Here is a 25,333-nt window from a genome sequence, read left to right as displayed (position 1 = left end):
GTGCTTTGCATCTGCAGAGATATATCTATGGATATTGAGGTCTGTCGCAATATCTTACTCGGCATCGTCTGTTTGTCTATATTGTTTTCTTGTCTGGCTCCAATCCATTGCAGATATGGGGCACAAGTGTCATGTAATCTTGCCTTCGCGAGATACAGACTTGGCCTGGTGACTCATTCATGGGTGAGCTATACTTGATAAACTCAACGAAATAGTCAACCCAGATATCTCATCCACAGAGAGTACGTGGCCAGAGAAAACTATTCACCTTCAATATTCTAGTTTATTGTCAGATGTGGTATCCAAGCATTACAGGTATCAGGCCAAGGACAGAGTATATCTGAATCCCAAGTTAGGTTTAGCAGCCTTCATACCTGGACATGGCTATCTACTCTACTCTAAGAACGTCGAAAATCACAAAACGGTCTAGCAAATCCTTGAAAAGTAAGATCCATAGCTTTTAGACCCAATCCCAAGCGACGTATTTCTCGTTTCCAGATTTCCAAAGAACTACCTCATAGTGATGTCAGCGGAGAGAATATTCGACCGTTCACGGCAAAACTGAAGATCGGAATTCTCTTGTATAAATAGCATCTCTTGCCTTCTATCTCTCAAGGACGCGATCCTGTTTAAATTGTCTATTCTCAAACCAAACCCGAGTCTCTTTAGCAATCAATACGGTTGCATTATGGCTGCTTCACAAGCTGCCAACCTTGTCGAAAAGACCGTGGGTCATGGTAACAATGCAACAATCACCACAGACGTGAGCCACTACAATAACGAATATGGCATGGAAACCGGGGACCGGATCCAGGCGACGACCTGGCAGGGGAAAAAGAATGTCAAAGTTGGCACGTCAAAAACTCTATACCTCAATCTGATACCATCACAGTAAAAAGGTCTAACTTGAATGGTTAGTGGAAATGCTCAAGCCGAGAGTAATCGACCCAGACGACGTAATAGTGAAGGTGACGGGCAGCACGATCTGTGGAAGTGATCTTCACCTATATCACGGTATGAATATCCTAGCTTGTTGATATCATGACTGAACTGATGGGATAACCCGGAGCAGGTGTAATCCCCCAGCTCCAGAAAGGCGACGTGCTGGGCCATGAATGCTGCGGTGTGGTTGAGAACGTAGGACCTGGAGCAAAGAAGGTCAAGCGTGGCGAACGGGTGGTGGTTTCTTTTCCCATTGCATGCGGAGACTGCATGAGCTGCCAGCGAGAGTTATACTCACAATGCGAGAAGACCAATGAGAACACCATCACGAATGCCATGTATGGGAACAGAACCGCTGGTACGTTCAACAGAACCAAGATGAAGCAGACCCCCATTCTGACTGCACAGCAAAGGCATATTTGGCTATTCGCATTTCACAGGCGGCTTTGCCGGTGGCCAGGCCGAGTATATCCGAGTCCCTTACGGAGACGTCAATCTGCTTCAGATTCCAGATGACGTACCGGACGAGAAGGCACTCTTTGTATCCGACGTCCTTGGAACGACATGGCATTGTGTGGTCGACACCGGTGTCAAGAAGGGAGATGTCGTTGCCATCTGGGGTGCCGGGCCGATTGGACAGATGTGCGCCGAGTTCAGTTTCTTCCACGGGGCAAGCCGAGTTATTCTCATTGATGGTGGGGATGGCGCGTGGCGGCTGAACTATGTCAAGACCAAAGTCCCGAAACTGGAAACGATCAACTTTACCAAGCTGCCCAAAGGTGAATCCGTGTCGTCTTTGCTAAAGCAAATGGTGCACGGAGGTCCCGATGTCGCCCTGGAATGTGCCGCGGGCGAGTATGCTAAAGGCTGGGCACATTACTTCGAGCAAATGCTTGCCATGGAGACAGACAGCTCGGAGATCCTAAACGAAATGATCACTGCTGTTCGCCCATTTGGCCGAGTGGGGGTGACAGGCATCTATGCTGGATACGTAAGGATAATGGACCGGGTGTTGCAAAGAAAGCGTGAGCTGACTGTCGCAGACGAATCACTTCAATATCGGGGCCGTGATGCAGACCGGGGTTCGACTTATTGGGAATGGCCAGGCCCCCGTGCAGAAGTACTGGAAGCATCTCATGGGCCTGATCCAAACGCAGAAAATCAACCCGCTGGACATGGTAACCCATCGCGTGCGTCTTGAAGAAATGGAAAGAGTATATGCCTTGTTCGACCAGCGAGACCAAGGCATGCAGAAAGTCTTCGTGCAGACTAAATACTCTGCCTCTCCATCGCCTGGGGCACCAGCTTTAACTGAGCTGTAAGTAATATACTCCATGGAGACGAAATGGGTATATCTAATTTGCTGATTGATGTACAGTGGTGGAGTTGGAGTGACTCCATACGCCACAGAAGGCTAAATGCAGGAGCAAAAGGACACTGGGAGCGGGCTACTAAAACATTCTTGTAAATGACACTTAGTCCACGGAAAATGCAAATTGACCATGTTGAATATGTTTCCATTCTGCCACTTCTACTGAGGAATCCAATACTCCAATGGGACCTGCCTCGCTGCGAGACATTTGTGCTTTGACTCTCCAGCAGGCCAATAATCGGCGCAAAACTAACTCCAAAAACAGCTGAACACTCCCCACTTGGATTGCCACCGACACACTTTTTTCCAGAGCCCAGCTTTGAGGACCCGATTGGGGACACCATCCAATAGCGACGAGTGCCCTGCACTAGCTTCCTCCGCAGGGAATGGGCCCAGCACCAGAAACCATTGAATCCTCCAAATCCATGCAGCGAGTGTGTGGCCGTTCTTCGGCTCTCGCTCGGCCTAAGGATCAGTAAGGAGTGGGTGGAAAGCACGCACTGATTGATAAAAGGCTGCCGGGTGTGGAGTGGCCAAGCCCACCCAAGTCCCCCAGGGTCGGCTGGTGATCCGTGTATTCCTTGGGATTTCCTCGTCATCGACCAGCCAAAAACACGGATTGAGCTCGCTTGGAATGCCCGAAGGGGTAGGCCAGCGCATCCGGGTGCCATCTGATAAGATCAGCGAGTGCCGCTCTCGGCCCCTAGGGTTTGGTCGGCACCCACTGCCAGCGTGCCGATCCATGCCCTCACCGCTGGCGTAGGTGGGAAAAGAGATTTCGCGCAAGCTCATTGCCTTGCGATTGGTTGGGACTGTATTCTTGCTAGGTAATCGGCGTGGATCGGAAGTAGGGGGGAGCTTTGCCCACCCATGGTCGAGGGATTGACGAGACGATAGGAATTTTTTTACAGGAATGTGCTCACCGGGCCAGCATGTGCGTAGGGCAGAGAGTGATGAAGAAAAAGGCAATGCATGGAAGTTATCTTGAAGTGAATTTGATTCGATTTTACCACTGTTCTCTGTAGAATGACTTAGGTATAGCAGCTGCATAAAGATGCAGAGATCATAAGCGCTATTGGTGAGTAAAATAATGAAATAATTGCCCTAGGAATCGTCCATCAGCCCACTTGTCGAGTTCATGAGCCGGCATCTCCACTGGGTAGTTCGGATCTGATAAAATTCTACCTTTCTGAGGCCGAGTCCGAAATCGGCTCTCAATCTAATCTGATCCTCTTTTCTCCCCCCCCCTCAGTCCTTTCTCTCCTTCCATCCCCCCTTTCCTTATATTCCCAGGGACTTGCAATTCCCTTGATTTTCTGGACGTATCTGTGCTCGTCATCCATCTCTTCAAGCTTCCCTCGCCCATATTCCCTCGGAAGGTCCATCTCTCGCTTACCCACTCGCATGAGGGCACTTCCGCACATCCGACCGAGACACGGCTCGTGCGTGCGCCCCGAAACCGCCCGACACTGGAGGTCCCCCTACAGCCTTCCAACGTTGCTGACATCAACATAGCTCTTGAAACCAGAGAAAAAAAAATCTGGAAATAAAATAATATTTCTCTGACTCGGTCATGATGGCCTCGACAGGCGTGTCGATGACGCCTGCTCCGGCCATCGCACCGCCTCCGTTGGCGATGGCACCCGCACTGGCTGCCAAGCCTTCCGCCGCACCATCACCAGGACCAGGTACCCCCGGCTCTATCACCTCGAAGGAGTGGGTGATTCCTCCTCGTCCGAAGCCTGGCCGGAAGCCAGCCACCGACACGCCTCCTACCAAGCGTAAGGCGCAGAACCGCGCAGCTCAGCGAGCATTCCGCGAGAGGCGTGCCGCCAGGGTCTGTGAGCTCGAAGACCAGATCAAGGAAATCGAAGATGGCCATGACATGCAGGTGGCAGCTCTCACGGAGCAGATCAACAATCTCTCCCAGGAAGTCGAACAGAGCCGCGAGGAGATGAGCTGGTGGCGTGACCGATGTCACGCCCTGGAGAAGGAGGTGTCGATTGAACGCAGCGCCAAGGAAGCTCTGGTCAAGGAATTCCGATCGTCTCTCTCTGGACCCAGCGGCCGCAAGTCCTCTATTCCGGACTCCGTGCCGTTGCCGCCTCGCAATCGCCCATCGACCCGCAGCTCCCGAATGGAAGATGTGGTGCCGACCAATGCCGACCGCAACAAGGAAGATGGCCAAGAGAACGTCCCTCTGGGGTGCAACAACTGCTCTTCGGTACACTGTCAGTGCATCGAGGATGCATTTGCCATGCCAATTGACACACACGAGTCCTCTCGCTCCAGACATCCGCCCCACGGAGTGGGCAGCCCTGAGCGGGAGAACGTGGAGCCCGACATCAAGCCCGACCCGGAGGAGATGGAGATTGACTTTACCGCTCGGTTTGCCGGCGCCCCGGCGCAGTCAAACTCGAACAACAACAATAACGTCTCGTCGCCGCCCGTGGATCCCTGCGGATTTTGCCAGGATGGCACTCCCTGCATCTGCGCCGAGATGGCCGCCCAAGAGGAGCAGCGCGGACGACGCAATTCGTTTGAGAACAACCGACTCGCACCAATTCAGACCCTCTCTCAATTCACGCCGCCTCCCTCTGACGGTGACGTCCGATCCGAGGTGACACTCCCCTCAATCAGCCAGGCCACCAACCCATGCGCCAACGGACCTGGCACTTGCGCCCAATGCCAGGCTGACCCCCGGAGCACCCTTTTTTGCAAGACGCTGGCAGCCTCCCGGTCAGCGAGCGGGACTCCAACGGGAGGAGGCTGCTGCGGCGGCAAGGGAGCCGACGGCGGATGCTGCATGTCACGAAATGCCCCCACCACCACGCCCAACCCGCGTAACCACGCCGCCCTGCCTCCGCAACTTGCCGCATCCAAGCCCTCTACGCCCTCTGAACTGACCCTGAGTTGCGCCGATGCCTTCACCACCCTCTCCCGCCATCCCAACTTCTCGCGCGCCACTGACGAGATCTCCTCGTGGCTGCCCAAGCTGCACACTCTGCCTAACCCTCGAGACCTCGCGCTCGCAGAGGGTCGTGGTGCTCGAGCCGCCATGGAAGTCGAAGCCGCCAGCGTGATGGGCGTGCTGCGGTACTTCGACCGACGGTTCGCCGAGAAATAACGTTCTTCGTTGTCCTTTTCTCTTCTTCCTTTTCTTTTTCTTGTTCCATGGGAACGATTTTGATACCCACAAACACCCCCGGTCGTTCCATGTATCTCTATGACCTTGTTTCTTGTTGTCTGATCTCTCTTGTCACCATGCTCCATCCCATGTTAAAAATGATATACCGGAGGCTCCTGATACCTCCCATACTCTCCCCCATCTTCACTTCTTGAAAAAGCTTTGCATTTGTTCTGAATTCACTACCCGGTCTTGCCAGACTCTGTTACAGCAGACCAGCGGACTCAGGGACCTCTCTCCTGGCCGATATGAACCTGGTCAGCGAATGGTTCTCCTTGGCTGGTTCTCTGATTTTGTGTCTCATTTTCTCTATTCATTTTCCCTCCTCCATTAGATGGATGGGGGCTATGTGTGGCGTTTCTTTTCTTTTCTTTTCTTTTTTTTTTGTTTTGCGTGAAAGTGATCATGTATTACAACGTGGAACGTGGAATTTTCCGATGCATAGAATGATATACCAGTGCTCATAAATGCTGAAGTAAAGAATCTTAGGTTGAGTAGTAAATGAACATCGGATAATGGTAGATTACTATGTGGTTGGAAAGCGCTTTATACAGGAGTTGCTGCAACGACGTGAAGTGGCCAAGCAAAACAAGACATGACGCCGTTCGCCTTTCCCCCCAGATTCATCCCCTGGGGTATAATCAAAATGTAAACTGGGGCGAGGGAGGGGAGAGTCAAGCATCGAAGAGAAGAGAAGAGAAGAGAACATGAGCGGCGTGAGAAAAACAAGGCTCATCGGCCTTGAAAGTGTTTGTTGAATGACTGAGATGGGTGGAGTATGGTGAATGTAGGGTTGGTGTTTTTGCCAATGCCAGTCTGCTTCTTCCCAACAATTTCGACTGGAAGAGGACAGAATAACCAGAAACAAAGAGGCAAAAGTCAACGGATGGTCGATGGAAGAGCACGAAGAGACACTATCCTGCTCAGCAAAAGCTGGGGTATCTGCGGAGAGGAATACAGGATACTCTGCAGAGTCTGGGAAATAGCTTCAAATTAGAAGCGCCCCCCGCTGGATCGACCATGCCCGCCTCGCATGGTGACCTCTTCCTCGCTGCCGCCGGCGACGCCGCCGAGAAGACTGGCACCCCAGATACCAGCGATACCCCACATACCCATACGCCAGCCGCGGTACAGACCCTGGATTCCTTGGCCCTGCTGGCGTTTCCGCTGAGCCTGGGGCGTGGGCTTGCCGAGGACGTGCTGGGCCTGTTCGGAGTCAGAAAGCGTCGGGCTGACTCCCTCCTCATGGACGATGTGCCACATCGTGCCGACGATGCCGCGGTAGGTGCGCGGGGTAGGCACAATGGTTTCTACGTCAGAGGCATCAACCGACGCGGCACGAATACTGCCGCCAGACGATTTCTGGCGCAGACTCAGGGAAGTGTAGGTGGCGATCTGGGCGCGGCGGAGCACAGTCTCAAGAGGGAAGCGCACGGCCAACTCGAGACCGGAGCTGAGGAAGGTGAAGAGGCTCCATGTGGAAGGGTTGAGGAGGGGATCGATCGACAGATACGATTTGAGGAAGAAGGGGGTGGACGTGACGATAAAGTTGGGCAGACTAGAGTGCAGGACGGTGATCGGGACGAGATGCGGGGGGATCGTGCAGTTGGGAGTGGGGAGTTGGCGGATGGCTCGGATTAGATTGCGCGGGCCGTGGGTGGCAGGTGTGAGCATCAAAAAGGTGCGCGCCGTGTCGATAGGGGACAACAGCATCGCTGACAGAGACGAGGAAACGAACGACAGGACCAGTGTGGCCAGAGGAGAGGCCGACGTCAGAATATCGGCTGTCATCGACGAGGTGATATCTTCCTCTGGCAGACCCACGATCGCGGACAAAAGACTGCGAATAAAGGTGTTCAAAGTCGGCAAAAGCAACGAATAGATGAACGTTGCATTGGAGGCCTTCCACGGAGACGTTGGCCCGCTGGTGCTCCAGAGCTGGGAGAGCACATCGGTCAGGGAGCTTGGGTTCCGGATGGTCAGTGCATGTCTGGACGATGAGGAAGAATCCGAGCGAATGTAGCCACTACGGTCAGTGATGCGGTGTCGTGCCTTGCGAGATCGGGGTGTCGTCGGGGTCGGGGTCGACGGGGTGGCGGATGTGAAATAACTGCTTTCATCGTCTGAGGATTCTGATTCCTGTATAGTAATCCTGTCAGTTTCTCCTCATTGTGGAACCAAAACAGCCGGTGTTTGCAGCTGAATTTTGGACCTCATACCGAATCGTAAGAGCTCGTTCTTGCTCCCGGTGTCGAGTTCCGGTCCCACTGCTCGTCTGCTGCATCGGGCACAACATACACCTGGAGGATGGTTTTGGCCACATCAAACGGCTGCGCGGTCAAGACCTTGCTATAGCGCACAAGCGCACGATTCAGCGCATCGCGAACCCAGTCAGAGACGGATGGCGACGAGTCCAAATAGTCGGCATAGTCCAGGTCCGGGATAAGGTCGCGCGCGGTGCTGCCAAACACTTGGGCTGATGACGGTGATGCCACCTCGGGCGGCGTGTTTGATGTAGGCGATAAGCCAGAATGGGGAATATAATAGGGCCGCAAGGGATTGATCCCTTCACGAGAGGCCATGGTGACGGAGGGGGGAAGGTCGGGGATAAAAAAGAGGGAGAGGGAGGAGGGCGTTGAAATGTCCGCCTTCAAGCTTTGTCAGTCTTTTTTTTGGTCGGCCATTGGACGATCATTGCTCCCTCTCCCCCCAGCGCCCACGTTCTTTTTCTTTCCTGCGGGATTTCCTCCCATTTCAGGTCATTAATAGGATATTCCCTCTTCACGAAATGATCCTCTGGCGAGAGGTTGGCCAGCAATTACGCCATGCTGTGCCCAAGACTGTCGCCGGGGACATGTGCCTGGCTCCGTCACGGAGATACCTGAGTCACTCAACAACATCATGGAAGACCGGAGTCGCCAACTCGAATCAATGGAACTCGAGTACAAGGAGGAGCCTACAGTCACCGTGGCAAGGATGGAAACGGACTCAGCGTTGCTTTTCCGCCACTGCGCAAGCCGCCCACGGTCACATTACGCCGCCAAAGCCCGGTGAAGAGTCAGTCTACTGAATGGCAAATTGTTGTTGCAATACTTTACTAACTCTCTTTTCAGGATCAATGTGACTTTTATCGACAAGGATGAAACCAAGATCAACATTCAGGTCGCGGAGGGCGATAACCTGCTGGACATTGCACAGGCCAACGACCTGGAGATGGAAGGTACGTGGACAGGTGCCAGGATTTCCGTGAAATATCTCAGCGCTAATCTAATGAATTTTACAGGAGCTTGTGGTGGCTCTTGTGCCTGTTCGACGTGCCATGTAATTGTGGAAGACCCCGACATGTTCGACAAGATGGAGGAGCCCTCGGACGACGAGAATGACATGCTGGACCTGGCTTTCGGGCTGACCGAAACATCCCGGTTAGGGTGTCAGGTTTTGATGAACAAGGAACTGGATGGCTTGGTGGTACGATTGCCGTCCATGACACGCAATCTACAGGCGAGCGACTTTGAAGACAAGAAGAAATGAAAATGCCGAGAGTTCGGCAGAGATTGGCCGGCGCGCATACATGACAAAAACCACGTACCTGGTGGCTCGACAGCGGCCGATTGTTTATAGTCCCTCGGGGACTCTTGTACTACTGTATCTGATGCATCTAGCAGACTTGCGCGAAATCGCGGAATGAAAAATCTCCTGTACTATTATAAATGTACAAGACACCTAACACGAACCATCATAGGTGACCAAAATACAGAACACATCTCCTAACGCCAGAAACATGCCATGGGTACTCGTGGGCTCCGGTGTTTAGGCCTCTTCGATATTCAACGGCTTTCCCTTCTTTCCGTTGATCAATTCAAGGAATCCCTGCTTGCTGACTTCATTCGAGGCCTTTTCCCGCTCTCCCATCCCAACTGTCCCCTTCTGCCGTTCGTCCTTGGCCGCCTCCTCACCACGGACTTGCGCCGCGCGCACCGCATTGAAGAGCTTCACCACACCGCGCTGCGCCATCTTGCGCAATCGCTTCTCCTCCTCACCCACGGGGCCAGCGACTCCTCTTTGAATTCCCATTACATCGCGGACACGGCCGCGATCCAGCTCTTCTTTTTTCTCCGCGCGCAATTTGGCCCGCGCTTGCTTGTCGAGCTTCTGGTCGGCAAAATCACTTGAGGTCTGCGCCGCGGTCTTACTGCGCGATAGGACAGGGTCCGCTCGGGCCGACGTAGGCAGTTTGGTCGATAGAATCTTGGAGATAGAAGTTGAGAATGCGGTGGGGTCGTTGCGCTTAGGAACGGATCTGCGACTGGCTTCGGTTGCCGACAGAGATGAGTCGGAAAGACCATCTTCTTCAGAACCTGCAGCCTCGTCACCATCGTTGACTTCTTCGTCTTCATCTTGGTCTTCGACTTCCTCGTCGCTAGCCTCTTCGTCGGAGTCAGATTGTTGGGGTGGTGCTGAGGCTTCATTTGTATTTTTCTTCTTGGGCGCTGGTTTGGATGCTGACAGCTTTGTCACGGCAACTCCTTCATTGTCCTCTTCGTCTGAATCTGCGAGATTGACAGCGTTGAAACCACCTTCGTTGTCGTCGAGGTCGTCTTCGGAGCTGCTGTGGTACTGAATCTGCTTGCGGGGTTTTTTGGAACGAGAGGTCTTCCCCTGGAGACCATCAAGGACCTTGCGCTTTTTCGAATGGGTCGGCGCCATTATCCAAGAAATAAAACACCCCGAATTCTCAAGTAGAAAACACAGGAAGAGAGAGTCCCGAGTCCTAGCGACCCGATCAACTTTTTTTTTTGGGCGGTGAGTCCCGCCGATCGGCCCTCCGCCTCTTGGACTTTGCTCCCCTCCACATTGAACCATCGCCATTGAATATTCTGGTGATCGCTGGCTCTTTGATTTCACACTCTTTTTCTACACAGATATTCACCCACATTCATCATGGTCCTCCAGGATCTAGGGCGGCGTATCAACGCCGCCGTCAATGACCTGACGAGGTCGAATAACCTCGATGAGAAGGTATGCTATATGTGTTCAGTGTGCCATCCGGCCGTCATGCTAAACCAACTCAGGCATTCGACGACATGATCAAAGAGATCTGCGCTGCTCTCCTTTCCGCCGATGTCAACGTTCGCCTCGTGCAGTCGCTGCGCAAATCGATCAAATCCAGCGTCAACTTCGCCTCCCTCCCGACCGCCGTGAACAAGAAGCGCCTTATTCAGAAGACCGTCTTCGACGAGCTGGTGGCGTTGGTCGACCCCCATGCAGAACCGTTTCGACCCAAGAAGGGGCGGTCGAATGTCATCATGTTCGTTGGGTTGCAGGGTGCGGGTAAAACGACGACGTGTACCAAGCTGGCTCGCCACTACCAGATGCGCGGGTTTAAGACGGCCCTGGTTTGCGCGGACACGTTCCGTGCGGGTGCATTCGACCAGCTGAAGCAGAACGCGACTAAGGCCAAAATTCCTTACTATGGTAGTCTCACGCAGACGGACCCAGCTGTGGTGGCGGCCGAGGGTGTAGCCAAGTTTAAGAAGGAGCGGTTTGATGTTATTATCGTGGATACCAGTGGACGGCACCGGCAGGAGGAGGAGCTTTTCACGGAAATGACGCAGATCCAGACGGCCGTGACACCAGACCAGACCATTCTCGTGCTCGACAGCACCATCGGTCAGGCGGCGGAGGCGCAGTCAGCAGCATTCAAGGCGACAGCGGACTTTGGTGCGATCATTATTACCAAGACAGACGGTCATGCTGCGGGTGGTGGTGCCATTTCCGCGGTCGCTGCGACGCACACCCCTATTATCTACTTGGGTACGGGTGAGCACCTGATGGATCTGGAGCGGTTCGAGCCACGTGCGTTCGTACAGAAGCTGCTCGGTATGGGCGATGTGGCTGGTCTTGTCGAACACGTCCAGGCTGTGACCAAGGATTCGGCCGCAGCAAAAGAAACCTACAAGCACATCTCCGAGGGTATCTACACGTTGCGCGATTTCCGGGAGAACATCACCTCGATCATGAAAATGGGACCGCTATCCAAACTGTCGGGTATGATTCCTGGTCTCTCGAACTTGACCCAAGGTCTGGAAGATGAGGACGGCACTATGAAGCTGCGGCGCATGGTCTATATCTTCGACAGCATGACCGCGGTCGAGCTCGATAGCGATGGCAAGACTTTTGTCGAGAAGCCAAGCCGCATGGTCCGGGTTGCCCACGGCAGCGGTACTACCGTCCGCGAGGTTGAGGAGCTCCTCTCCCAACACCGCATGATGTCCGGCATGGCTAAGCGCGTCGGCGGTCAGAAGAAGCAGATGCAGCGCGCCCAGAACATGCTCAAGGGCGGAAACAAGGAGCAGCAGCTCGCGTCCATGCAGAAGCGCATGGCGGCCATGGGCGGTGCCGGTGGCGCCGGTGGAATGCCCGGGATGCCTGGTATGGGCGACATGGCGAAGATGATGCAGATGATGGGTGGTGGACAAGGCGGCGGCGGCGGTGGGATCCCTGGTCTCGGCGGCATGGATCTTCAGAGCATGATGAGCCAGATGGGCGGGTTGATGGGTGGAATGGGTGGTGGTGGTGGTGGACGTGGAAGGGGACGGTAGGCCCAAGCTTGAGGTCTGGATATTCCCCCTTGCTCGTCCTGTTTCATTTCCTGGCGGACCACTCGTCCATCAACTTCGCATCTGGCCTGGTGTTTGGCGTTTACAATTCCCCGTACATTGCGTGCTAGTGGGTGTGCATCTCACCACATGAACAGTTCTCGATTTCGAATGCAGATTGTACAATCACTCATGCCATCTGGGATTATGCTCTGATTCCCTTTTTTTAAACATACACCGAGTCCAAATACACCTGGGCAGTAGTATAAAGTTGGTTACGTGTGTCAAGTACATCGCATCACCTTGTTAAATCAAAGCATTCCCCGGCATCCAACACCCGAGTACTGAAAAGACCTCTAGTCAAGTCTCTCCTCCCTCTGCACTCTATCCAGCACCTGGAAATATAGAGCCGTAGCCTTCTTAGCAACACAATTCCCAATCTCTTCTGCCCTCCCTATCGCAGTTTTGAGCAGGACATCCCATCCCTCGGCGACAAGCTGATCCTCAAGTACACGGCCCGGCGGAAGAAGCGACACCCTCATAGCGGTCGAAGACGCCGCATGACCAGCGGCATCCCGCTCCAAAGGCACACTGAGGCGGTACTTCCAGACGATGGCACCGTCGACATACAGAGAGTAGGTGAGGACCGAGCTGCGGAGGGGAACTGGGGCCGGAGCAGCAGGGTCAAGGTCCTCGACGTCGTCGGCGATATCAATGAGCCCGAACTTGCTATTACCGTCCGGGGCGTACTTGACAGTGACGTCCTCATCGTCGGTCTGGCGGTAGGAGCGGACGGGCAAGTAGAACATGCTCAAGGGACCAACACTGAACTCATGCAGTCCAAACCCAGAGGTATGGGGCTGCAGTTCGTTGGAGGAAAGCTGCAGACTCGGATCAGGGAAGCGGGTGGCGCCGAACTCGTGGCGGTCGCCGCTGAGCAGGATGATGCGGACGCCCAGCTCTCGCTCGGCACGCCACATGGCCTCGAAGACGGTGCGGCGCTCGTTCAGGAACCCGCCCCAGGTGTCGGTTGTACCGAATTGCCAGTTCTTCGTGAAGGGGACGCTGGATGCGATGATCTTCCAGTGCACGCCCGCCGGCTCGGGCCGCGCAACATACGCCAGCAGCGATTGCAGCTGGGCCGAGCCGAGGATCGTAGAGTTATCTTGCGCAGGCTCGGAGCGGTAGGTGCGCGTGTCAAGCATGAAGAACGAGGCTGGGCCGTTGACGAACGAGAAGTATGTCACATCGTCCGGGGGCGCGAACGGCGTTTCGGGGATGGGTGGGTTCGCTCGCACGTGGTAGTGGATGAAGGGATCGGCGGCGGCAGGATACGGTGCGGTTTGGTTGCCCTGTGACCAGTCGTTGGCAATTTCATGGTCGTCCAGGGTGTGGATCCAGGGGAGATCGATGGCCTGGTCATCGGTTGGCCCGGCGGTCCACGAGGGCGACGAGTAGATCCGTCGATATTCACTGCGGTAGTGGGAAAGTGATGAACCAAACCGCAAAGGCACGTCTATATAAACAAAGTCGCCCAGGAAAAGCATGAATGCTGGCCGGAGGAGCGCTGGCAGCTTGCCCAGGGTCGAGGTCATCTGCTCGATGCCCGGAACCCGCAATGGATGCGACAGCAGGTTGTACGGGAAGTTAGGCTTCAAGCAGCTCGAAGTCACAAAGGAAATCCGATTGGCAGCCGGCGATCCGGGGCGAGGTACGGTGACAAAAGTGCCCGTCTTGTTGTTGGACAGCGAGTAGCGGTAGTGAGTGGCCGGCTTGAGGTTTTTCAGAGTCACTACGGCCGTGAAGTCGGTGGTATTGTCCAGCTTATAAATCCTACCTTCTTCGATCCAATTTGCCGGATCCCGAGTCAACTCCTGATAGGAAACGACGACGGGCAGCTGCGCCGAGTCTGGCTCACGGAGCAGCAAGTTGGCTGTGGTTGGCGACACGTACCCAATGCGCGAGAAAGCGACGTCGCTGCTAGGGTAGAATACCAGACCTCTGATCAGAAAATCGAGAGTCAGCAGAGCCACAGCGATGTTGATCAACGCAGTGATCCACGTCCACAGCGACGATCGTGCCGAGGGCAGGCCTGTCAACAAGGTCTTCAGCACGGAATCTCTGGGGTTAGCCGGGCCCGGTTCTTGGGATCGTTCTGTAGAAAATATCTGATCAGAATTGTGTTTACTTCCAAATGCGATTACAGGGAGCCTCACTTGTCGAGCCTTTTGCATCTTTTGCGACGCGTTGCGCACCGAGCTGGCTACCTTTGAGCAAGGAGAACAGCGACGACAGATACACTGCGAGCGAGGTGAAGATGATCGGCACAAAAGCATGGCCCGGGATCTAAATACACATTAGCTTTGGGAATTCACTTGAATGGGTCTTTCAATGATTTCCTACCCATCGTAGAAAAATAAAGGCCATCAACCGAACGGTCGCCGAACTGCTGGCCGCGGCAATGCGCGGCAGGGAGGCCATTGTTCCGTTGCGTTACCAATTGCGAGATAGACGCGATATCAGCATTCAACACATGTCCAATTGCGGATTCTCAGCTCGGGAGATCCTTTGGCGCCAGGGGAGGTCAGCGTGTTTGTGGTGTTGTTGATTGGGGAGTGGATGACGTTACCCGCAGATCCTCGAGAGACCTTCCAGGCCGGAATGTATACCGCACAGATCGTTGTAGCTCTGCTTATGTCGTCCTGGGTTCATCTTGTTTATTGACAAGAGAAATCCTCAAATATCATGAAAATTGAATTGCAAGAATTCTCGAAATAATGGGACAGACAAAATGACAATCCACATACTAAGGAGCGCAGTATAAATTTGCAATCTCGGTACTTTCCAATGGGAAAATCAATTGGCTTGAGTGCCAAATCTACTTGAAATTGTAGTTTATGGACACCATATCCTTCATCGCTGTATATTCAGTGCGCTTTCTGGCCTGTCGAGGGCGTTTTGACCCTTCCAGACAATAGAAATTGATTGGCGACAATATGCCCCTGTACCTCTCTACTGAGGTATTCCATGTACATGCCAGCCCAATTCAAGACCCTCTTCCTTGGTTCATCATATCGCGCAAGAGACTATTGAGACTGTCCACCATTGGCCCCGCCGTCAGCATTTGGCGAGTCGCCGTAACCACCTCCTTCATGCCCATGCTCAGTGACATCTCCGCCGCCCACTGCCACGGGTTCGGCTGTTCTCCAGGTAAAGAATTGTAATACTCCCAGCCCATGACGCCACCAAAGTTCGGGAACTGCTCGACTAGCAGGGCGAGAACAAGCCCAATCTTTTCCCGCGACACATAACCCTGCGACCCATTGCCCGGGTTCGTTAAAAGGCCATACACAACCCGGCGCGGGGACCAGCCCTGGGATACAATGGCTGCATACATGCGCGGGTCATCCGCGGGACCCCAGCCATTGTAAAACTGGGCATTATACCAGCTGATCTTGGGGGCGCGAGCCTGTTCGAGTTCGCGATAGTCGAACCCGGACAGATTGCCCATTCCTAGTAGGGCAGCGGCGACAGGTGCTAGGGTGATAATAAATGTGTCGCCCAAATCAGCCTTGAGTCGGTCAATCAGCCGGATAATGCCTGGCAGGGACATTTCCTCCTCCACATCGAGATCCAGGCCGTCCAAGCCATGGCGCTGGATCATGGCCAGGAGAGGTCCGTAGAATAGTTCGAATTGCTCTGTAGTACCGTCAAGGCGTTGGAAGGAGCCTGGTGCCGCACCCCCGAGCATGCCCATCACCTTGACGCCTGCCCGCTGTACCAGAGGTACCTCGGCCCACAGCAGGTCGAGCCGGGGACTGGTCGGCGAGTCATCATTGAGGGTGATGTCGCCTGGGTCCCCATTCAGATGGATGGCTGCGAGGATGATATGTGTGATTCCAGTGTTGTTGTGGAGGAGCGGGAGCATTGAGACATAGTGGTCCTCGCCCACGACGATCGTTTGGTGGTAACAAATCACCCGCCGCCTCTCTAGCGGTTCTCCTGGTAAGGGAGGCATTTAAATGAAAAAAGAATAGTTTTGCAATTCCAAAGCCCAGTTCTAATGCATGTATACAGGCATGTTTATGTCAAGAGGACAGAGAGGGGTGCCGGGCAACAGCGTGGGGATGCTCCCCTGATAAGATTGGCGCCTTATAAGCGGGGCCTCAAGAAGTGGCCGAAGAGAGCTCATTCTGCATATTTATTGCTCGATCAATCTGATCAGCAAGACAGAAACAGCTCAGATTATACGGGATGTTATTTTTTTTTCTCATGTTGGAAGAGAGTGTCGCCGGTTTCGACTAAATATCTGGAGTCCTGGCTGCATAGCCGGTGTGCAACCTGCGAAGTATACACGCATAGATCATTCGACTGGATGTATCGAACTAGGGCTATTTCCGATAATAAGATATTTTATCTATTACATAGCATAGCGGCTATAAGCATAATGTATACATGGATAGCCCCTGCGCAGTAGTCGAACGGCAATTGCATCGAAGAATTGCTCCTGGTGGCGAGATCTGTTCTTCCACGGGTTATCACTCATTGCCTCTTGAGGACCGTGGATCCCGGATGCATCTCCATGGGAAATGACATCAAAGTGCAATTGTCGGATCAAATCACCGATACATTATCCACCAAAATCTGGCCAACTCTCTTCGCCCGAAGCCACAGTGGATATGTTCGCGTGAGTTCGATGCTAACCAGCGAATGATGGTCAGCTTAGAAGCATCGAAGAATGGAACAGTGCTTCATCGAAGCTCTTTCCAAAATCCTGCCACCCTTGGGAATCTCCGCAATCTCGTGGAGAGGCAAGAACGAGGGCCCTCAGAGAACTACATAAACCACAGCCCGGGGTCATGATGGCCCCTCGAAGATGTTGTCCATCTGTAACCATATCTCTGTTGCCAAAAGTCAATTGACACAACCTAGACACATATTGTGTGATTAGTTCCATACGCATAATGTCACCTCTACTTCGTCTGTTCCCGGCGTTTCGGCCCAAGCACCTGGGAGGGTGGCCTCGCCGCGGCCTTGCCATCGTGGCGCATCCCCACCACCCAAACCCAGGCAACTTCGCCAACCGGCCCAAGGAGGAGCTTTCAGAGATCGGCCATCGAGGGGGCAAGAAAGGAGGAAAAGCACGGGGAGTTGGTGGATTCCATGAAATGGACCCAGAAAAGCAGGTATGAGCTTCAGTAGATACGCCATCAGGAAGCCATGGCCTCTTCTAACACCAATGTTACCCTCGAACAGCATGCTATCGCATCCAAAGGTGGCCGTGCCACGAGAAAAGCAGCGATCGAGCGCGAAGCAGCCGCGATAGAAGCTGAACACGGGCCTGTGCCCACGGGCCGATCAGAGGAGCCCTCAGTGGTGCCACCGGGATTTGTAGAATGGAAGACCACAGCATAAGAACAGCCAATTTGGAGTTAGAAGCATTCTCGAATAAAAGTGATTCCAAGGTCATCGCATCGCCGAGACAAGATTATCAGTCAAGTCTGTTTGCTCCGTTTGTTAGTGGAGACGCTAGTCCTGAAAAGGCAGCGCGTAAACATTATTGCCTGAGGCAACCGGCGCTTTTGACCCGCAGTCTTAATCTCCCGCAATCGATTTCGTTCACTCCACGCGCTATTGTTATCTTTCTATTTAATGACCCATTTATCGAGGATGCTGTCTTCCTGAATCCTCCCAACCTTTCCCCAAGTCCTTTTCTCCTACCATCTTCATACCTTGGCGTTGTCGCGCACTGCTCGCCTTGATTCAGCGCATCGCACGCGTCGATCATGGCTAACACCGGCTACACGTCGCCTTTCCCCACCTCCCACGACACCATCGGGCAGTCAACTCTGGTGACGCCTCTTTTCATGCCATCGTCCCCTCCCCAGCACTCTCCAAGTTTGCCGGCAGAATCACCGCGCAGCGCGGGAAGTCCTGTGAGGGAGCGCACAACGACAAACACAGCAACGAACGACGACGACCACGAGCACAACCATCAAGACCACCGAGACAATGAAGTGCAGAACTTATCCCCTCCACTTTCGCCAGTCAGCCCCTCAGGCTCTGACCTGGATGCTCGTCTTGCCGATTACACCCTGGACTTCAGCCAATTTCCCAGCGGCCAATTTGCGATAGACGGTGACGATGCAGAACTGCTCCCGGACCTGAAGAATGATGCACAGGATGAACTGTCTGATGTCGGGGGCCCACACGACTTCACCGCAAACATGGAAAAGTACCTGATGGGGGGCGATGAGGACATAGCCAATGATCTTTCAGAGGACGAGGCGGAGATGCAGCCGGCATTGGCCTCGGAACATAATCCTGTGGGATCGAGACAGCCCGCAGTCGAGGAAGAGGCAGATTCAGGCGAATACAGTGAATGTGGCCCTCCTGTCGACATGTCAACTCCATCGCATATGCTGCATCGAGCCAGCGCACTTGCAAAGCAGTCTACTCATCTCGAAGACATTGAAGAGTACCCTGAAGATGTTTCACAGGATCAGCTTTCACCCTCGGCTCGCAAACAGTCGATGACCTCGGGTAGTGATGCTGGATCAGAAGAACGGAACGAGGGTCTGAGTCACCGTATTACACAGCTGAAAAATGCGACGCGGAATCGGGATGAACAGTGGCAGCATGATCATGAGAGAGAGCTCGAAGCCGACCCTACCGAGGAGCAGATCCGAGAACTACAAGAAGAGCTGCAGCGCAAAAACGAGCGTATGCAAGAACTGCTTGCTGCTAGCAAGGGGGGATCCCAGGATCCGTCTCTGGAATCACTGAAAAACGGTGATATTGCGGTGTTTTTTGATCGGCTCAGAATGCACGAGGCCAGTGGATTTATGCCGCGCATTCGCGAACTGGAGAATAAAATACAGGAGCTAGTCTCCCAGAGCTCCCTGGAGGCAGAACGTGTGGAGACAATCGCCCATCTTCGCCAGCAAATCGATCACCATCAGGAACAACTTAAGAAACGAGATGCCACCTTGGATGAGACAACTGCAAAACTGAGGGAAACCACCCAAGCAAATGAGGGCGAACTCCAAGAGAAGGACGCAGAGATCGAGAGGCTGAATAGGGAACTGGGCCGGCTCAACGATGACCACCACTCTCTCGAGGAGCGCTTTACCAAACTTGAGACCAGGAACAGACCCCTGGAGGAGAAGAATCAGACATTGGAAGTCGATCTTACTCGCGTGCAGTCCCAGGTGGAGGCTCAAGAAAATGCCCTTAAAGCTGTAGCTGCAGATTTTCCAGCTCCCAGCCACAGCACCTTTAGTGAGATTCTTGACTTGATCAAGGAAATCAATGGCCCAGACCCAAGCTTCCCGGTCAAGGACAAGCGGGCTGAAGAAGGAGATGCGAAACTGCTAGGTCAGCAAGTACTCAAGCTGCAGGACGCAATGCACGAGGCACAGGCCGCCCAAAAAGCCGCAAATGCCGAATCGAGCCAGCTCCGAGAGCAACTATCCGAATCCCAGGCTTTAGTCGAGGCCATTGAAACCGAGAATGCGCGCCTTACCACTAGGGTGGACGAACTGACAACAACGATGAACAAATCCCAACACGAGCTCACCCGTGCGAGAGAGGAACATGCGAGATCTCTGGAAACCATTGCACGTTTGCAAGAAGACAAGATTACCGAGCCCCCCAGTCCCCCATTGTCGCCGTCGATAGCTCAAGGTACCGTCCACTCCGAATCAAGCGGGCCTGCCCCCAACACGGCCGCTCTAGAAGCGTCCCACCAGGCGCAATTGCGGAGCCTCCAAACTGCCCACGCGACTGCCGTTTCCACGCTTCGCGCCTCGCACTCCGAATCAATGCGGAAAGTCTGCAACTCCCTCACACAGTCCAAGCAGCGCGAGGCCGACCTCCGTGCCGAGTTTGAAACCACCCGCGACACAGCCAACAAGCAAATATCCCAGTTGCGCCAGAGCCACAAGTCGAAGATCAAGCATCTCGAGGCCGCTCTCGCTGCGCGAGACGAGGCCAACGCCGAGGTCGACCAGCGCATCGCTGCGTCTGTGAGGAAGATCGAACTCAAGTGGGAGCGCCGCCTGAACCTGGTTTTGAACGACCGTGACCGCTTGGCTAAGGTCCTGATGACTCTATGGGGCGCTCAAGATGAGAAAAATAGTGACAACAGCAACAACAAAAACAAGAAGGAAAACCATCGCCACGATGGAGACCGCGCTCATGCCAAGGACGGTCAAGCATATCGGTACAAGTACGCCAACAAGAACAAGGCGCGGGGTCGAGAGAAGGGGTCATTAGGTGGTTGAACTACTTTCTTCCTTCGTTTTTCTTGTTGCTAGCTGGTGCATCGGTGTATTTTGTTTCGCATTCTTGTGAGGGCGGTGGATGGTCGCTGGCGTCAAAGGTCGACTACTAATTTTCCGACGCATTGTGCATTGTCAGCCCGAGTTTATAGCGTACTAATTGGCGAATTAAGTTGTTCATTCTGACTGGTTTAATCTTAATCCTTGGTCCAGATAATTAGCATGGATTTTAAATACAAGTTCTACTAAACAGAGTGCAAAATAAAAGACATGGTATTCCATTAGACGAAGTTGGTATCAAGCTGGACGTAAAAACTGCAAACCAAATAAAAACAACGCCTGCTATACTAAAATAAAAAAAAGCCGTCCTTGCATACAAATTTCAATTCAATACAATCGTATAAATAGAAAAGAAAAGAAACAGCTACCGAACACAGAAGTAAAACCAGTCTGACCAGCAGACATCAAAGATATTAACTCCCATCTAATAAAAGCCTATGCTTGTGCGATTGGTACCGCGGTACGTCGTGGGGTCAATGACGTTGGATGGAGCCTCAGAGAGGGCGGCAGAGACGCGTTGTGTCTCATCGACCGACGCCCGAGGGTCAGAGGTGGACTCGAGGATGCAACTGAGATGACCACCAACTGCACCATAGGTGCTGCTGCGCGATCGACGGGTGCTGGGGTAAATGATTTCGACATCGTTGCGGCGCGGCACGACAGAGATGGTCCGGCTGGGATCGAAGCGCCGTTGGCTGCTCCCGCGAGTGGGCTGCGGGATGTAGTGCGGGTGGTATTGGCTCTGGGTATAGCGGGGGATGTGCGAAGAGTCAAACTGGTAGGTGGCGCTGCGGACTGGGACAGGGTACTGCACGATATTTGTGGGACGCGAGCTGCTTCGTCGCATGTTCTCGTGGTGGTTCATCTGGGCAAGCCCCGACAGCTGTCTGCAGGACGAAGAGTATGTCCGAGGATTGGCCGGGGCTGGGACCGGAACATAGTTGGGGTGGTGAGGATGGTGGATGGAGCGGGGATGAGGTGCAAGGCATGCCGTCTGGGATCGACGGACCTTGGGCGACTGGTCGGGTACCACCTCAGGAGCATCGGCAGAGTTCATGGTCATGGTTCGGCCGTGCTCGTCAGGGAGAACGGTGGTGGACTGGCTTTTTTGATCAATGGGCCCGGGGCCTTCAGTTTGGGAGGATTGCTCGGTGGTTGGGGGATGAGCCTTAAGTGGATTGGTGGGTGTCACGACCTGCTTCTCGACATCCGAAGCAGTGTTCGGATCGGCGAGAGCACGAATCTGCGGATCGGCTGACAATGGCAGTGATAGAGGGAAGGACTTGGGAAGAAATCGTCGAAGGGAAGACAGGGAAGACTTCTGTCTCTTGTGGTTGCTGAAATGCTCGGGGATTGCTGGGACCTTCGGGATGGACCAGCCCGAAACGAGTCCTCGTGACTCGCAGGCAGTTTGTGAGGTCATCACAGTTGACGTGCGCGAGATTGGATGGAACTCGCTGGCTGTGCTCTGACCCCCGGGAGAGGCACGGGGGACGGTGTCCTCCGGTGACCATGTCATGCCGGACGTGATCTCTCCATGCTCAGACTCACGGCCGGTGTTGACTCGGAGGAGAGGCCGCACGCGAACTGGGGCTGGGTGTCGGATGCTGGGATGACACTTCACTTTATCGGCCAAAGGGTCGATGGACCAAGAATCTCCCCCGGATTTACCGTCATGTTGGCGACACAAGGTGAGGATCTCGCTTTTGAGGGTTTCGTCACTGTCCCAGCTATGACCAGACAGAATGCTGCCGTTTGAGATAAATTGGCGCCTGTAGATTCCGAGTAGTGAGACGTCGTATGGTCGATCGCACAACTCCCTGGCACAGTAGAGGGTGCAGACAGTGACTCTGAAACATCGTAGTCAGTTGAAAGCTCACGGCTCGTTGACCGAGTAGGAGACATACAATGATACAACGGACACAATCACTGATGACCGGTGAAAGGCACAGCTGACACCGACTCGCCAAAAACCACCATCTGATCCCACGGGCAAACAGTAAACTTGTTGGGCCGCAACAACTAGACCTGCGACACTCGTAGCCAGCCAAGCCATGAGGTCCAGCCGTAGAACGTAAGTACAGGCATTATGCAAGACAGTCTTTTGTGTCCCAAAGCCGCCGATCTTGTTGTACTGCCAGGCGACAAGGCTCTGAAGAGTAACGAGGGGCACCGAAAGGAAAGACTTGGGAAATCAGTAACAGCCACCAGATGTCATTGTAGAAGGACTCAACCTACCGCGACCAGAGATAAGACCACACTCAAGGTAATCTTATGGTCCACTTGAGCATTGCCGTAAAGATACAGGACTAGTACCCATTGCAGGATTGATTCGAGGATTAAGACGTAGAGCGCAATGAAGATCACAAGTTTCGTCCAGGTGCCTTCTTTGCGAGGCGTCGCCGAGAACCCAGTGGCCATGGTGGGGGATTTACTGAGACGGGAGTGCTGCCCAGCAGCCTCGCCAAAGTTCCCTAGAGTATGGAAGTATGAAAGTAGGGTGGAATGAAGGTCCAACGGAGAGGCAATGAGGTTATTGATTCATGAGATGCGGGCCAAAAGAAAAAGACATGAACATAAGAAAAATGACCAGACGAGATTCCGGGGACTGAAAGGGGAATTAAATTGAACGCCGCGAGCCATGAATCGCGTCGACGCGATTAAAGTGTGGAGGGGGTGGAATGCCCCGGAGGGGCCGGCATGAAAAGAATCCAAGCCATCAGAGGCCCTTCGGCAGTTTGCGAAGGTGTCCCTCCTGCCTCCTCCATTGGAATTCCACACTGGAGGAGTCGACAGTGAGGACCAGGGATGTGTTTGCAGGGTTTGGGTACTGGACCGACCCCTGCGGAGCTTTTGCGTCCTACACGTCAGTTCGTTTCAGGAGATAGGAATGGAACCCCTGGGGATTTCCAAGAATCCAGTCGATGATTATTGCCGTGCATCATGGCAGGGTTGCCCTCGACAAGGACGAGCAGACAGGCAGAGTTGCTTTCCGCCAGGGCGAATCAACAAAGCCCCTGGATGACGTGAGGTCCACTGATGAGCAGCCTGACCTTCCCATACGAACAGAATCCAAGGTTCTGGCAAAGAAGTCAGCGTTGGCGGTCAAAGATGCTGCGATGGCAATGACGCGAAAAGCAGAAAGACGCGATGAACCGACTCGACGTGGATGACCTCGTTTCCCGATTAGGAAGGCACCACACGTGACCGAGGGGTGGCCCTTTCTCTCTGGAAACATCCAGGGCGCTGAATGTCTCTACTTTTCATCTTTCCAGTTTCTACGAGGAATGCAATAAAGAGATATCGTGCAGATGAGACCAGGTTTGGATTAAAGCCAGGTATGTCACAGATGAGGGCGCGTCCCTCGCTCAATCGAATCTGACTATGGCGCGACTTCGTTGACTCGGGAGTTGGCACCGCCATCCAGGGGCTTTCCCTCGCGCGTGGATTCCACTACACCATTTGACCGACCAGCCGGTGAATCCAGGTCCTTGCGAGCCCTCCAGTGTCGGAGGATAGGCTCCAACAGCGGCACCCGGCCATAGCACTCGTTATAGCGCATCGCGACAAACCACAAGATGATCGCCAGCCAGTACAGGTTGTACGAGATAACTGACCCGTAGGTGGCGGAGTTAGTCCACCCCAAAACAGCATTGAAGATTCCCCACCCGCCGCCGCCATTGAGCAATGGATTGCAGCAGTTGACATGCCACACGCTTTGTCGGATGTCATACGACCCGGGGCCCGACCCGCTTTCGGAGCTGTCACCACCGGTGCTTTGATTCCACGTATTATTCTCAAGAAACCAAACACCCCGGGTAAAGAGACCGGCGGAGACGAGGTACAGGAAGCAGGTAGACACAACCAGGAAGATCTGAAGCGAAGCTTGATTGCCGCCGCTACAGAGATAAGAATCAGTATATGCCACTCCTATATAGCGAAAGCCATATCATCAGACTTACCGGTACAAGATATATCCCACAGCCGCCCCGGCTAGAAGGCCGGTGATTACCGGGAGGGGAAATGCTGATGCTGGGAAGCTCAAGCTCACCCCGCCAATGAAGACCACGGCTTCCAGTCCCTCACGGAGCACTGTCACAAACGGCAAGAGAAACATGGCATACTTCTCCGCCCATTTCTTCAAACGGTGCATCGCGGTGCCCTGGTGCCCCTCGTTCTTTTCGAGGGCCTGGGCCAGCTTGACACGCCATTTCTCCTGGAGTTTGGATATGCGCAGAAGTGCTGCCCCCATGACGGTAATAATCACGCTGGCAATCAAGGAGAAGACCCCCTCCCAGATATCCTCCGTGTTGGCGAAGTGATCCTTGCCATACCCGTAGAAGGCTCCAATCATTCCGCCGCCGATGCAGAGACAGATGAACAGTCCCATGCCGACTCCGCACCATACCTGTGTCGTTTGCTGTTAGCCATCTGAGCTTCGGATGGTTCCTAGGCTTGTCGCACTTGTTTGACTAGTTTCTTGTAGGCCTGACGATCACCCTCAGCACCTAGCGTCTGTTTGAGGAATGCCAGCAGCACCGAAACGATGATGCTTGTTTCAAGACATTCTCGAAAACAGATGAAAAAGACTTGAGGCTGTTAGCCCTTCAGTTCAGGTCACCCTTCTGGGGCGGAAATCATACTCGGAACTGCAAACACGTCGACCGCCATGTTGATTGCTGTGACTTTGGGGTTTCTAATATTTCCCTGCGCAGAAATTTGGCAAAACAAAAAATGAGACCGGGGGGAGTGTGGGAAATTTGATTATCTGATTGATACCGATTGATAACGACCGAGGCGCCCCAAGCGAGCAAAAATGAAAAGTCAAAAGTCGAGGGTTCAGAGCACCGACCACGGAACAGGGGACCCCCAACCTCACGCACAGCCGCTG

The 25,333-nt window shown here is 53.7% G+C and overlaps 12 protein-coding genes across 12 annotated transcripts; 6 read left to right on the top strand and 6 right to left on the bottom strand.

Moving 5' to 3' along the window:
• Positions 1-688: 688 nt before the first annotated feature.
• On the top strand, positions 689-2,360 carry NUU61_002063 (zinc-dependent alcohol dehydrogenase; the record flags this gene model as incomplete). The annotated part of the gene is made up of 6 exons (XM_056652645.1): positions 689-851; positions 919-1,014; positions 1,073-1,300; positions 1,356-1,933; positions 1,986-2,260; positions 2,321-2,360. The coding sequence occupies 6 exons, from the start codon at positions 689-691 to the stop codon at positions 2,358-2,360; spliced, it is 1,380 nt and encodes a 459-aa protein (XP_056513712.1).
• A 1,530-nt stretch (positions 2,361-3,890) lies between these two features.
• Positions 3,891-5,441, top strand: hapX (bZIP transcription factor HapX; the record flags this gene model as incomplete). Its single annotated transcript, XM_056652644.1, has 1 exon — positions 3,891-5,441. One exon carries the CDS (start codon positions 3,891-3,893, stop codon positions 5,439-5,441), a length of 1,551 nt encoding a protein of 516 aa, XP_056513711.1.
• Positions 5,442-6,494: 1,053 nt separating this feature from the next.
• NUU61_002061 (mitofusin complex protein UGO1) lies at positions 6,495-8,083 on the bottom strand (the record flags this gene model as incomplete). The annotated part of the gene is made up of 2 exons (XM_056652643.1): positions 6,495-7,640; positions 7,721-8,083. The coding sequence occupies 2 exons, from the start codon at positions 8,081-8,083 to the stop codon at positions 6,495-6,497; spliced, it is 1,509 nt and encodes a 502-aa protein (XP_056513710.1).
• A 206-nt stretch (positions 8,084-8,289) lies between these two features.
• NUU61_002060 (ferredoxin family 2Fe-2S iron-sulfur cluster binding protein) lies at positions 8,290-9,032 on the top strand (the record flags this gene model as incomplete). Its single annotated transcript, XM_056652642.1, has 3 exons — positions 8,290-8,558; positions 8,615-8,721; positions 8,785-9,032. The coding sequence occupies 3 exons, from the start codon at positions 8,290-8,292 to the stop codon at positions 9,030-9,032; spliced, it is 624 nt and encodes a 207-aa protein (XP_056513709.1).
• Positions 9,033-9,311: 279 nt separating this feature from the next.
• On the bottom strand, positions 9,312-10,208 carry NUU61_002059 (rRNA-processing protein RRP15; the record flags this gene model as incomplete). Its single annotated transcript, XM_056652641.1, has 1 exon — positions 9,312-10,208. One exon carries the CDS (start codon positions 10,206-10,208, stop codon positions 9,312-9,314), a length of 897 nt encoding a protein of 298 aa, XP_056513708.1.
• Positions 10,209-10,442: 234 nt separating this feature from the next.
• NUU61_002058 (RNA-binding signal recognition particle subunit SRP54) lies at positions 10,443-12,103 on the top strand (the record flags this gene model as incomplete). Its single annotated transcript, XM_056652640.1, has 2 exons — positions 10,443-10,520; positions 10,574-12,103. The coding sequence occupies 2 exons, from the start codon at positions 10,443-10,445 to the stop codon at positions 12,101-12,103; spliced, it is 1,608 nt and encodes a 535-aa protein (XP_056513707.1).
• A 353-nt stretch (positions 12,104-12,456) lies between these two features.
• NUU61_002057 (alkaline phosphatase family protein) lies at positions 12,457-14,581 on the bottom strand (the record flags this gene model as incomplete). Its single annotated transcript, XM_056652639.1, has 3 exons — positions 12,457-14,255; positions 14,317-14,446; positions 14,504-14,581. 3 exons carry the CDS (start codon positions 14,579-14,581, stop codon positions 12,457-12,459), a joined length of 2,007 nt encoding a protein of 668 aa, XP_056513706.1.
• Positions 14,582-15,146: 565 nt separating this feature from the next.
• NUU61_002056 (putative class III chitinase) lies at positions 15,147-16,118 on the bottom strand (the record flags this gene model as incomplete). Its single annotated transcript, XM_056652638.1, has 1 exon — positions 15,147-16,118. The coding sequence occupies one exon, from the start codon at positions 16,116-16,118 to the stop codon at positions 15,147-15,149; it is 972 nt and encodes a 323-aa protein (XP_056513705.1).
• A 946-nt stretch (positions 16,119-17,064) lies between these two features.
• Positions 17,065-17,515, top strand: NUU61_002055 (KGG domain-containing protein; the record flags this gene model as incomplete). Its single annotated transcript, XM_056652637.1, has 2 exons — positions 17,065-17,286; positions 17,357-17,515. 2 exons carry the CDS (start codon positions 17,065-17,067, stop codon positions 17,513-17,515), a joined length of 381 nt encoding a protein of 126 aa, XP_056513704.1.
• Positions 17,516-17,886: 371 nt separating this feature from the next.
• NUU61_002054 (putative spindle pole body associated protein SnaD) lies at positions 17,887-20,385 on the top strand (the record flags this gene model as incomplete). The annotated part of the gene is made up of 1 exon (XM_056652636.1): positions 17,887-20,385. One exon carries the CDS (start codon positions 17,887-17,889, stop codon positions 20,383-20,385), a length of 2,499 nt encoding a protein of 832 aa, XP_056513703.1.
• A 481-nt stretch (positions 20,386-20,866) lies between these two features.
• On the bottom strand, positions 20,867-22,863 carry NUU61_002053 (uncharacterized protein; the record flags this gene model as incomplete). The annotated part of the gene is made up of 3 exons (XM_056652635.1): positions 20,867-22,292; positions 22,350-22,627; positions 22,681-22,863. The coding sequence occupies 3 exons, from the start codon at positions 22,861-22,863 to the stop codon at positions 20,867-20,869; spliced, it is 1,887 nt and encodes a 628-aa protein (XP_056513702.1).
• Positions 22,864-23,824: 961 nt separating this feature from the next.
• On the bottom strand, positions 23,825-25,113 carry NUU61_002052 (FTR1 family protein; the record flags this gene model as incomplete). The annotated part of the gene is made up of 4 exons (XM_056652634.1): positions 23,825-24,341; positions 24,405-24,850; positions 24,907-25,031; positions 25,086-25,113. 4 exons carry the CDS (start codon positions 25,111-25,113, stop codon positions 23,825-23,827), a joined length of 1,116 nt encoding a protein of 371 aa, XP_056513701.1.
• Positions 25,114-25,333: the final 220 nt, after the last annotated feature.

This window comes from Penicillium alfredii (assembly GCF_028826965.1).
Source record: "Penicillium alfredii strain IBT 34128 chromosome Unknown utg000004l_segment0_segment0, whole genome shotgun sequence".
In the NCBI taxonomy this organism is placed as follows: Eukaryota; Fungi; Ascomycota; class Eurotiomycetes; order Eurotiales; family Aspergillaceae; genus Penicillium; species Penicillium alfredii.
The sequence above is the reverse complement of the archived record's forward strand: the minus strand, read 5'-3'. Positions and strand labels throughout refer to the sequence as shown.